Source organism: Sprattus sprattus (assembly GCF_963457725.1).
Source record: "Sprattus sprattus genome assembly, chromosome: 8".
In the NCBI taxonomy this organism is placed as follows: domain Eukaryota; kingdom Metazoa; phylum Chordata; class Actinopteri; order Clupeiformes; family Clupeidae; genus Sprattus; species Sprattus sprattus.
The window spans coordinates 22,116,300-22,129,827 of record NC_137927.1 but is presented as its reverse complement, the minus strand read 5'-3'; the positions used below and the strand labels follow the sequence as shown (position 1 = coordinate 22,129,827).

The 13,528-nt window shown below is 38.1% G+C and overlaps 1 protein-coding gene and 1 long non-coding RNA gene across 2 annotated transcripts; both read left to right on the top strand.

Moving 5' to 3' along the window:
* The first annotated feature begins 79 nt into the window (after positions 1 to 79).
* LOC308368893 lies at positions 80 to 2,307 on the top strand. Its single transcript, XR_013968739.1, has 3 exons — positions 80 to 153; positions 514 to 1,221; positions 1,423 to 2,307. It is a non-coding gene; the product is annotated as an uncharacterized lncRNA (long non-coding RNA).
* Positions 2,308 to 4,684: 2,377 nt separating this feature from the next.
* LOC308369629 (ras-related and estrogen-regulated growth inhibitor) lies at positions 4,685 to 10,623 on the top strand (the record flags this gene model as incomplete). Its single annotated transcript, XM_080844130.1, has 6 exons — positions 4,685 to 4,763; positions 4,939 to 4,995; positions 5,084 to 5,157; positions 5,269 to 5,416; positions 6,049 to 6,142; positions 10,434 to 10,623. The coding sequence occupies 6 exons, from the start codon at positions 4,685 to 4,687 to the stop codon at positions 10,621 to 10,623; spliced, it is 642 nt and encodes a 213-aa protein (XP_080700256.1).
* Between the last annotated feature and the right edge of the window lie 2,905 nt (positions 10,624 to 13,528).

Genomic DNA, 13,528 nt, shown 5'->3' with positions numbered 1-13,528 from the left:
AAATAGCATATTTTATATGAACTTGATATTTTAGATAAGGTACGTATGTAAATGTAATATTGAAAGTGCGGATGTGAACTGAAAACACGAAAACATTGCAGCTCAAACACGTTTGTGGTGCTAAACACACTTTTAACACTACACTTGGATTTGGTAAGAAACGCAAGATTACAATATATCATCTCTGTTTTACCCAATTTAATTTACTGTATGTGGCAATAAGAAGGAATTGGTTTCGTAATGTAAATAATCCCGTTGCCTTGTTGCTACTGTAACCTATCACGTTAGATTAGCTATAGCTAACCTGATAACCTAGTTTTCGAATGTGCTGTTAGAGGATGAATCATTGTTGAGTTGCTAGCAGGTTAAGCAAGGATAATTTCTACACTGCACTTTTAAATTCAGTTTATTATTTTTGTTGTATTCCACAACTATAGACTTTTGAGGATTGTATGGTGAAGTCTTTGTGAATCAGGTACAGGGTGACTCACTGCCTTTTTATTTATTTCACAGGCACTTCAAATATACCTTGGAATTAACATTCATCAATGATGGCAATACCAATAGCAATACTAGATTGTGATCTATTGCTTCATGGGAGAGGACACAAAACACTAGACAGATTTGACATAGAGTCTGTTTCGGACGAATTCCTGTTGACAACATTTGGTTTTCCACGCGAGTTCATTTACTATTTAGTCGAACTTTTGCGGGACAGCTTGACACGACGCACTCAGAGATCAAGAGCCATCAGTCCGGATGTACAGATCCTGGCTGCTCTGGGATTTTACACATCGGGGTCTTTTCAGAGCAAGATGGGAGATGCTATAGGCATCAGCCAGGCCTCCATGAGTCGTTGTGTTACAAACGTTACCAAGGCATTGATTGAGAAGTCAGCAGAATGCATTGGTTTTACCAGAGATGATTCAACCAAACAGCAGTCCAAAGAGGAGTTTTACAGGGTAGCTGGAATACCAAATGTTATAGGTGTAGTAGACTGTGCTCATATAGCCATCAAAGCACCCAATGCTGAAGACTCGTCTTATGTTAATAAGAAAGGCTTTCATTCAATTAACTGTCAGATTGTTTGCGATGCAAGGGGGCTTTTACAATACGCTGAGACACATTGGCCCGGTAGCCTGCAGGATGAATTGATATTTAAACAGTCTTCTCTCTCGAAGTATTTTGAAGAGCAAGAGAAGCATGAAGGCTGGTTATTAGGTAAGGCATTCCTTTTAGCTTTGTTCTGTTTCTTCCCCCAGTTTGTCAACCATTTTAACAAATATGCTAATTTGAAAAAATGATTCCAGCTATACACCACACACTTCAGTGACTAAACAGTGAGAACTGGTTTTTAAACTAGTCACTTACCATAATGTCTTTTTTATTTTTTTTAAAGGCCTAATTTGTGTTATGTCTTAGGGGATACCTGCTACCCACTGAAGAAATGGTTGATGACACCTGTTCAGAACCCAGAGACTCCTGCCGATTATCGCTACAACCTTGCTCACACATCCACACATGAGATTGTAGATCGCACCTTCAGAGCCATACAGACTCGGTTCCGCTGTCTCGACGGCTCTAAGGGCTATCTGCAGTACTCACCTGACAAGTGTGCTAACATCATCTTGGCCTGCTGTGTTCTGCATAATGTCTCACTTCAGTCAGGACTTGATGCTTGGACCTTTGAGAGGACAGAGGCTAAAGACCAGTCTGATGAAGTGACTGAACACCCAGACACTGTGGACTCGGAGGCACACAGAATACGTCAGGAGCTCATTCTCAATCACTTCAGCTAAACATGGTATTCTTTGCAAAGATCAAACTAAACATTGTTCTTGCTCATTGTGATGGTGATAATATGAATGATTAGTTCACTGTGAAATTAAAACTTGGTCACCATCTATTCAGCCACATGCCAGAAACCCACAGTGTTGCAACATGGTAGGGAATGCTATTACTAATCAGGTTGTCATGGAAGGTTCTTTCTTTGCAATGACAGTAGTAGTACAACAGGTGTACAGTACTGGTCTTATGAGGCCAGTGGTGTGAATCGCTTATCTCAAATTAAAGACAGAAGTGTACATTTATCACTGCAAAAATCAAGCCATACAACAATCCAAATTGCCATCAATTTTGCATATATAAATACTTAATGTGATTTTATAAAAATAAGAACTTCCAGTCATATTCAGTAGTTTATTTTTTTTTCAGTTCACAAATGATAGCAAATACAAAGGCCTTTTTAATGCTCATACATGCCTGAGACACCTGTTGTACATGTTTGGTACAGGAAAATAAAGAATTCAAGTGGCTCCCACCAGCGTGGTACTTGTTGACTTAGAAAAGTATTTTGTGTTGGATACACTGGGTGGATTTGGAGCTCAGCAGTGGTATATCAGCAAAAGTAGTGAGTGTCCAGTTCTGTTTTCAGGCTAAAAAAAGAAAACGCCCCTTTTTTTGGTTCGGCGAAGCAACTTCTGATAAATTACCATAGTAACATATCACTTAGCACTAACCTGCTCCAGGGCAGGCTAACCTAAGTTTAGCTAGCTAAGCTTGTCACACCCCCGGCAAAAGGAGGGATCCCATTGACCAAGGCGTCATATTAGATAGTTTGATTAGCGTAGGGAGAGAGTTCTTTGCGATCGCCAAGATCCATTTTTCCATCATTATGAGTTCTTGTATGAGCGGTACCGATTCAGCCGGCAAGGAACAATTAATTTAAAAGACCTTCTCGAGTCATTTATTGCTAACTCCACAGTCGAACATTGAATGTCTTCACTTTTTTGCGGGTGGTAGCCTTCATTTTTGTAATGTTGGCGATGCGGAGAACAAAGCACTCATAATTATATGACACTAGACCCGTTTGCAAAACTAGACGTTTGCAATGATGTAAGATAAAGTAGGTAAAACAACTTTTGCCAATATTTCCGTAAGGGAGATGGGTAATGTGCTCAAATTTCCTGGGATCAAAGAAGACGTTAGTATTCATGTGCAAACTAAAAATTACGTCTGCAAGTTATTTCGGGTGTATCAACTGTACCCAAGTCTCAACTGTACTAAGTCTGCACCACAAGACTGAGTACAGTTGAGACATGGGTACAGTTGATACAACCGAAATAACTTGCATGCGCAGCAATCCTGAGACGTGATTTTTAGTTTAGTAAAAAATGTGGAGATGGCAGAATTTATAACATGATATGTAACAATATAGTCTTTTTTTTCCATTCATTCACACATTTCCACTGTATGTATTCTTGCCTTGATTCTCTTAAATGGTTTGTGTGTGAATCAAAATGACATTGAATATGATGGGATGAACTCGTTTCTCTACTGATGAGGAAAGATTTCTGAGCAGTGTCATGTAGATACGTGTTGTTGTGTTGTTAGTGTGAAGGGGTTCAAATACAGCTATTTAACATTTTCGTAAATGTTTAGATATGGTAAAAAGGTTGCAAAATCATGAGTGTATGGATGGACCAGTTTAAAGATAATTGATTATAAAACTGGTTAATGACCACACAAAAAACACACAGATAGTAAATACTGGGTACAATCCAAGCCTTATCTGAACTCAACCCAGGAGTAGCATGACATAGTAGTTGTAAACTAGAGGTGAAATGTATCCTGTTTGAAAAGACATAATGAATCAACGTACAGACTGTAGCCAGACAAAGATCACTGGGCCTTTAGGGTTTTTGTCATTTTAATCAAGGACATCCTTGTGTTCTAATGCAGTGGGCAGGTGGTTATGGGCACAGGTGTCATTAATATATCATCTTTAAAGAATGGGTAAAACATGCCAGAATTTAGTAAATGATGAAACCTATGAAAACAGTACTGAGAATCAACAAATTGTATAAACAGCATTGTTTTAAAAATTCTAAAATTCATGGAGAAAACCTCATGAAAACCTTCAAGAGTTTAAGGGTTCTGAAAGCTGTTTATGGAGAAATGCCTTGTTTGACTCGTGTGTCTAGGCATCCACAGATGACCCTAGCTGTTTACAATGTGCAGCATGCTTCGCTGTCATCAACAATAAATCAGCTGACTCTTTAATGAGTTTTGGAATGGGTCTTACAAAAGTACGAAATAATTTGAAGTTGAAAGAACTGATGTGACGAATAGCCAGAGGGTGGGATAACAGCACAGGAGACCTGGGGAAGAATAGTAATTTGTCCACACACACACACACACACACACACACACGACAAAAACATCGTGCGCCTAAGAATGGTTACAGTAGACTATGTCGCAGAAGTGAAGCTTTTGTATCACTGATTGTATCACTCTTGTAAAATTCTGCACGGAGCTGGGCTTGTCTGCCGCTCTAGCTGAGTCAGTGGACGTTGTTAATGTGATAGATGCGCGCGAGTCTCTCCTGGAGCGGTAAGTGGATGTGTTTTAATAATTTGGTTGGCTTCAACGGAAATATTGATCTCATACGATTTTACTAAATTTGTTAAATGAACAAGTTAGGCCAGATCTATGAGATTACCACAAAATAAGCAGCTATGACGTTTTGAGCCACACATGGTTAAAAAAAAGTTCCAATTAATTTAGGTTACATAACTTGACTGCATGTTTAGAGAAAAATTAACTCACATGACTGTACGTAGATGCAGGCTAGCTTGTTTGAAAAAATTGTTATGCTGTTGGCTTTAATATAGCCTACTTGAAGATGACTGACTCTGGAGCTGCCAGAAAAATGACAAGAGCTAAGTTGGTGGTTCTTGGACGCGACAACTGCGGAAAGACGGGTAATAACGGGGTGCACAAGAATAATTCACAGCTAAATGAATTGTTTGTGTGTAGTGTGTTGTCTGTCATTGTAAACCAATGTTGTCTTTTTAGTCGTGTGTTGCTGGAAAGTATTTCAGATAGGCCTGTTTTTTCTGTGGGTCTCTGCTTACCGTCTTCTTTGTTTAACTAAAGCACTGTGTGTCAGATTCATCACCAAGCGGTTCATTGGAGAATACGACCATAAAAAGGGTAAGGAACACAGTCTTTGGGAATACATTACCTGGGACTAAGTGTCCAAATAAGGTTATTGACCGTTTTTGTCTGTTTTCCCAATCAGAGGTGACATATGGATGCCGGAAAGTAGTTGACAAAGAAGCTATTGATCTAGAAATATTAGATACAGTAAACAAGGTATTATACTATGTTATATCCTACAATATAGTGTCTTTTGAAATTCAAGAGGTCACATCAATAGTCAATTATTTTTACTCATTAATTCAGTTATTTTCCTATCCATTGTGGGAGTGTGTGGGTCCAGCTGCAAACTCTTTGGAGAGCTCCATCAAATGGGGAGATGGATTCCTTATCATGTACTCTGTCACAGACCGCAGCAGCTTCGAGTCAGTCTCACGTCTGAAGAGGCTCATAGACCATGGGAAACAGACTCTGGGTAAATGACACCAACCTCCCTCTTGCTACTCTATAATATTATGCTAGACTAGAGAGAAGCAATGTTCATTCAATATATCCTCACAATGCCCAAAGAAAACAAATCATAGTAATAGTAGAAACATTACTTAGTAGAAACATTGGTGTGGATATATCATGAATTTGGTTACAGGTGTGTGCCATTGTTGTATACAGGATGTTATCGGAAAATAACCTGTTCATTTGGCATCTTATCCAGATTATTTTATCCAGCAATGTTATATGTTATATGTTGTGGGCACAGACATTTTTTTGTTTTTGGTGTATGTAAGGTCCAGTCATTCCAGCAGGATTCAGGATTAGCATGGTTCCTGGTAGACTCTTTACATCATTCTTTATTAAGAGGGGTATGTGCAGAATTTGTCTGCGCTCAGTTGTCTTTTTAACAACTGTCTGTTTTACCTCAAGAGTTCCTACTGAAGCAGGTACATTAAACAGAGCTGCTGCGTGAATGTGTGTGTGTGTGTGTGTGTGTGTGTGTGTGTGTGTGTGTGTGAGAGAGAGAGAGAGAGAGAGAGAAAGAGAGAGAGAAAGAGAGAGAGAGTTGAAAGGCATGAAAAGTAAATCTGTCCATTGTCATTTTTCTGTTGGCAGGAATCCCGACTGTGATTGTTGCTAACAAGTGTGACATAGAAAATGGACGAGTAGTACGGAAAGAAGAAGGACAGGCTTTGGCTGCTGATCTAAGGTCACTACATTGTTCAGTTCCCCCTCAAATCATCGGGCCCACTTGACAATACTGTGAAGCACTCGCATGCTGAATCAGGTTTCAATAATATAATTTTCTGCCTCCATTCAGTTTATGTGCTGTGCAATGTTAATACGTAGTTTACTTAAAAAAGTCAAAGTGATTGCCTTGTCTGTGTAAATGTACTAATTTGGTTTCAGTAAAATAGAGTAGGAATTGTATGTTATTATGAATGATTTTCACCAGTGTAACCGACTTGAACTGGAGTTTTAAATACTCAAACAAATCCTTATCATTCACATGAAATCAAGTTGGATTATCTAAACAAACACTAATTATAATTCAGAATTATTTCCAGATAAATAACAGTACTAGATAACATTGTAGGCTAAATACAACAAAACTATTTTAGTTTTCGATACACATGGTAAAACCTGCCAAGTTAGTTCAACTGTTTTGAAACTTAAACCATAAATGTATTTACCCAAAAATGTAAGCATGGAAATAGTTTTGATTTGAGTAAGAAGTTCAAGTAATTATTGTGGCAACCACTTTTGTTTTTGTAGTTATCCATACTCTGTAGTGTGCCAGGCAAGGTCAATAGGCATGTGCGATAACCATTTTCTAGAATTCCACCGCCCCAATCCATATTCCACATTCTTAAAGAAATCACACATTGATCCTTACTGGATCTTAATTTAAACTAAAGCAGGTAGCTAAGCAATTTAGGAGGAAGGAATAGATGAATAATAACGGTAAGCACTTAGTGACACCATCAAGTGCACTGATTGTCATAATATATTTTTTTTGCATGGAGCACACATGAAGACGTTTCCCTGTTTTTCAAAAAAATCTTAGATTTTGTCAATGGGCTTCTCGAAAGCAATGAGTGAAGAACATCAGGATTCCAAGTCTGTAGTTGATTCTGCATTCACAGCTCACCTCGACAACAGGGGAACTTTCTTAGTCTCCCCTTTGATTCTTTGACATTGAATGTATGTCTCACTCCTCAGAGGATAGATAGTTTGGAGAAAGTGAATGTACGTCTCACTCCTCAGAGGATAGATAGTTTGGAGAAAGTGAATGTACGTCTCACTCCTCAGAGGATAGATAGTTTGGAGAAAGTGAATGTACGTCTCACTCCTCAGAGGATAGATAGTTTGGAGAAAGCGAATGTACGTCTCACTCCTCAGAGGATAGATAGTTTGGAGAAAGTGAATGTACGTCTCACTCCTCAGAGGATAGATAGTTTGGAGAAAGTGAATGTACGTCTCACTCCTCAGAGGATATATAGTTTGGAGAAAGTGAATGTACGTCTCACTCCTCAGAGGATATATAGTTTGGAGAAAGTGAATGTACGTCTCACTCCTCAGAGGATATATAGTTTGGAGAAAGTGAATGTACGTCTCACTCCTCAGAGGATAGATAGTTTGGAGAAAGTGAATGTACGTCTCACTCCTCAGAGGATAGATAGTTTGGAGAAAGTGAATGTACGTCTCACTCCTCAGAGGATAGATAGTTTGTAGAAAGTGTTAAGTAATTTCCAAACCTCCAAAGGGAAGCTTGTGAACCAAGGGGAGATAATAAAATAATAAATATAATAAATTAGAGTGATAAGAGTCATTAGAGTGACGGCAAGGGGGGAAAAAACTGTTCCTGTGTCTGATGGTTTTGGTGTGCAGGGATCTGTAGCGCCTGCCAGAGGGGAGGAGCTGGAACAGATTATGTCCAGGGTGTGAGGGGTCTGCAATTATTTTCCTGGCTGCAATTTTATGTGTCCTGGCTCTGGTGGTGTACAGGTCCTGGATGGTGGCAGGTCGGCACCAATGATCATTTCTGCTGACCTGACTGTCCGTGTAGTCTGTTCCTGTCCAGTTTAGTGGCCGATCCAAACCAGACAGTGATCGATGTGCAGAGAACAGACTCAATGACTGCAGTGTAAAACTGGATCAGCAGCTCCTGAGCTCATTCCACTTCCCAAGTGAAGCAAACAACGTTGCCCAAGTTGTTGTTACCCAAATCTGTTTGTCTCTCAACAGTTAGACAAGACTGTCTGCATAAGGTGCATAATCTTTGCAGACTGTTAGTTTGGCATGAATGCTGACCCAGTAGCCTGTTCTAGGCTGCTTGTCCTTCACTTACTGTAGTCTCAGTTGGACAAAGGCAAGGGAGTCAGTACAATTAGAGTTTATGTCTCAGCCATTTCAGTGTTTCATGGGGGAACAGATTAGGGGTGGGAATCTCTTGGCACCTCACGATTCGATTCGAAATCGATTCAGAAGTCAACGATTCGATTTTAAATCGATTTTGTAATAATTATTTATTTATTTATTTTATTTTTTAACACATCCATTTTATGTTGAAATGCAAGCTGCATCGACTATTGCATTGCTCATAGAAAGTCAAAATTGTGACCATTAAAAGCTTTTTCTCTAATAAAGCAAATAGAGAAGGTAATTTATCTGTTGATTTTCTTTAATTATCAAACACAAAGTAGGAAGTGATTTTAGACTCTGAGTTGCAAACTCAAATGATTCAATAGTCGAAATGCATCGATAATCGTTTTATCGGTTTCAAATTGATAATCGATAATCAATCGATAATTGCATTTCAACATAAAATGGATGTGTAAAAAAAACGATTATCAATTCTAAACCGATAAAACGATTATCAATCCATTTCGACTTTTAAAACATTCGAGTTTGCTACTCAGAGTCTTTGCTACACTTCCTACTTTGTGTTTGATAATTAAAGAAAATCAACAGATGAATTACCTTCTCTATTTTTTATTAGAGAAAAAGCTTTTCCTTGTCACTATTTTGACTTTCTATGAACAATCCAATAGTCGATGCAGCTTGCATTTCAACATAAAATGGATGTGTAAAAAAAAAAAAAAAACAATCGATTATGAACTTTTCTGAATCGAGAGATAATCGTTTTAGAATAATCGATTTTTCCCCCCACCCCTAGAACAGATGGCCTGCCATTGGGTCGGCATCCTTAAGTGAGTCCGTTTCTGAAGGGAGCCTGCCGCTTTTGTCCAAGCCATACCTTGCAGGCACCAAGGTGGGACTTGTATTGAAGTGTCTCACTAAGGCCTTATATGAGCCATTGCTAATGTAGACTTGAAAGCTCTGTCTCTCAAGACAGCTTCACTTGTGGCTCTCTGCTCTGCTAAATGGGTTGGAGAGGTGTGTGCTCTCTCTGTAGTTAGTTAGTTTCAATCCTCTTCCTCCTTGCAGGCAGAGTTGGAGGAGTTGCTCATCCAGTGTCCGTTTAGGGCATTGTGTACCTATGTAACTCATACTCAACCTCTAAGAAACTGTCATTCTCAGCTTTATGTCTGCTTTTGTAAGGCAAAACTAGCTAGGTTGTCTTGTCACATTGGTTGGTTGATGTCATTTCCTATGCTTATGTGGTTCCATTTTCTATAGGGATAAGAGTCCACTCAATCAGAAGTGCAGTTTCTATAGGGATAAGAGCCCACTCAATCATAAGTGCAGCTACTGCACTGAAAGGAGCTCCCTTGGGAGACATTTGTGCGGCAGCATCATGGTCTACTCTACACCATGTACATTTGAGTTAATGTAACCTGTTCAACACCAGTAAGCACTGCTGTTCGGTTGCCTAGCGAGGTTTGGACAATTTCTTCTGTTCCTCACAACCCTTTTGGTATGAGCCATCCTATTCAGACTGTAGTGACCTTTCGAAATAGGTCGTAAGTTATTAATCTAACTATGGATCTGTGACACTGAATGATGACTGTCACTTTTCTTGTCGTTATGACATGGCGGCTAGTTCTATGACCTAGGTGCCCAAGGTCATAGAACTAGCCGCGAGGTAACCAAGCCTTTATAGTGTGGAAGTTCTTCTTCCCGGGGTCATGACTTGGTTTACAAGGTCTCGAGACTTTGCGGAACAAAGCTTATCATTCTATTAATACCATAGTGACAGACATCCTTTGTTCTCACTGATCCATAGTTACATTCATAACTGTAGAAAGTGAGAATTTGTGAGAAATCCCAAATGGCTTGTATTTGTACATTATTAGTAAAAACTTGCTGTAAATGACTCTGTATCCATGATGCATTGTAAAACAACAACTAAATGAGTAAATTGTGTTTTATTCTCTTTTGAAGTAATTATAACTTGTGTTACGTCAACAAATTTGTTTAATTTGAAGTTCCTTTTAGTATTTACAGTGTGGTTTATTGTCATCCTCCTACACAACTCTGCATCAGAGATAACTTTGACTTTTGTGAAGCTACAGGTGTCTCAATGTTCCATGCAGATGCAGCTTCTTTGAGTTGTCTGTGGCAGAGAGCGCCGCTGCTGTGGAGACGGCCGTGTGGCAGCTGGTTCGAGAGGTTCGTGTGGAGTTCAACAAACACCTGCTTGCCATGGATAAACGTTCACGTATGCTCCAGATGAGGCATGCACTCAAGAATAAGCTCACGCGCAGCAAGACCATGCAGTGGTGACCTCTGCAGACACAACATGAAGACATTTCACCTTATGTCTGAGAGGAACAGCATAGGAAGAGGGAAGGGGGAATATTGCTGCAGACTGCTGAGAAGGCCTCCTTCTCTTTGGAGAGCGGTTCAGTTTTCAGGCGGCATTACTGACAGACGTCTCTGAGACTGTGTGGGTGCGGCTAAACCATTATTAAGTGCATCTTTTAAAATATCCAACTGCAACATAAGAATACTCCAGCTGCTCTGCTAGCTGAATGTAATGGGTTGGCAGAGCAACTGCTTTCAAAATATACGATTTTCTAGTCAAAAGAAATTAACAGTAATCCTACTAAGTATATTTGTTGGAGTGGAGCATCATAGCTGTGACTGTGCCGTCTTTCCATTTTGAATTGCCAGTTTTCACATTTCTATACGGCAGTATACTGTACTCCCATTTTACTTTCATCACTTTTTTAAGTTATGAATGAGTAGGTGCCAATTATATAAACATACGTTTGACTTGCAATACAGCCTTTGAGCTGAAGTCTGCACAGATTTGATTTATCATATGATATTTGTTCCAGTTATTTTCTGAAATTCAGGTCAATATTTCAAATGATGAGGGTGTTTGTCTTTAATCCTAGAATAACAATTCTATGATTACAGAACTAAATTAAATATTACAATTACATATTTCAAAATGTAATGTTTCCTTTATTGCTATACACTATATTATTACTGCTAATGTGCTTCAAAAACTACATTTTTGCTGTAATGTAGACTACAGTACGACCACATTAGATATAAAACCTGTTCGTGTGAAATATGTGCAGAGGGTAGTCAAATAAGAGCACAAAGTGTCACTTTGTCATTTTAATTGCAAAAATGGTAAAATAAATAAATACAAATTGATCAAATGCTCCTAAAATCCCCACTTCTTTTGATGCTCTGCTAGAACGTCAGGTAAACACTGCATTCAAATAATTGATCACAACAGAGTCTCAAATACATGAAAGAGGTAAAGAAACTCACAAACATCTGGTATAACACAGGATGACAACAGAACGTGACAAAGGGTTGATAACATATACGTTGTGAAAACAAAAAGTGATAGTATTTCAAACCCCATGAAAAATACAATTAACTTTTTTTTACAAGAGAATATGTAGATTGTGTCATAAATAATTTCCAAAGTTTGCAGCACATCAAGCATACCTCTTCTTGTTTCTGTATCTCTACGCCAAACAAAGAACCAAAGAGGAAGTACCAGAACTTTACCATACCATAAAGAACTCTTACCACAACATCCAATGGGAGGAGGTAATCAATATTACCAAAAAGTCTTGATATGAATGCTGTTGGTGCAGAATAAAGGTCACAGTTGTGTTTAGATTACTTATGAGAAAAAAAAACAGTTCAATAAACAACATATGTTGCAGATTGTAATGCACTGTTGTGAATAGGGAAGAAAACAGACAACAAACAGTGGGTCAGAATCATCTGTTGACCTACTAGTTTACAGCAAGTGCAGAGCTCTATTTATATGGTTTATCAACTTCCTCTAAAAAGGGCAAGTGTGTTTGATATGGAACTGGTAGGAACATATATACCACAATAACAAGTCTGAATTGTTTGCCCCACTCTTGCTTTTAATTTGAACCTGAAGATAACAGTATTTTGTTTTATTTAAGACACACAAAGAGCCATATGTTCAACTACTTGTGTTAACACTGTTAACCCTGTTTTTAATTCAACCAAACAAATTCAGAATTGTTTTCCTGATTTAGCACTGAACCCTAATTTCTGTATTCATTAGGCAAGGTCTGGGTATCTGTTCCAGTTATTATTCTGCAACTGAGGCAACTCCATTTCAATAGAATAGTCAAGGTACAAGTATCTTCTTCCCTGTTTCAGTATAATGGATAATCCATAAATAACTGTGGGCACTTTCATTTACAACACAATCTTTGCAGCCATAGAAAATAAAAAATAAAACCATTGCAAGCTGTCATTGGATCAAATATTATTACTATTATTTTGCTGGTGCATATTCATGTGAGACTGAATGGGCATGGACATATTCTTTGGGTATGCTGGGTTAGGGGACAAATATATACTTCTTCATTTAAATGGTGCACTTCACCATATAAGTCTGTTTAACAAATATCTGACGAATAACATTCATAATAGTATTTGCCTTGAGACATGACTGAAATAAATTTAGCATGACTGTAAACTCCACAATAGTCAATGTTTAATGTGTCATATTTATATACTACATATTATATTAAGGTCCTGGTGGTGGCTTTTTTTGTTTTGCTATGTTCACGTCACTATGTCTTTAAAAATTGGTCTCAAATAAGTCACATACTATCTTATTCAGAGGTACCAGTGCTTTGACATTGCAGCACATGGAGAAGCAAAGCTGAAATGCACATTGACCATTTGCAAGCGGAAATCAATAAAAAAAAAAAAAACGAAATAAATACACACATAAAAAAAATATGAAAGCCCAAAGCTGACAACAGCCCTGAAATATCTTGCATACCAATTATATTTTGAAGATATCTCTTTTGATTTTATTTGTCCACTATTAACTTTTTCAACTGTTTGAATTATTACACTTGGCTTCAACAAACCAACCCTAATTCTGTCAGGGTCATAGAAATTGTTATTTTTGTTTCAACTCCGATCAAACTGAAAACATATTAACAGTTCTCAGAACAATTTTTCTACAAGGGATTGTAAATACTGTGGTCTTACTTCTGTAATAAATAAAAAGGGTACAAAGGAGAAATAAAGCAACTGTTCTGAAAATAATATAATAATACTAATAAGGTTTTGAAAGTGCTGTAGTACTGTATATTTACAAATAAAGTTGTGGTAAGACAGAATTGAAAAGTAATGTGGCTTATCTGCAACTGTTCAATGT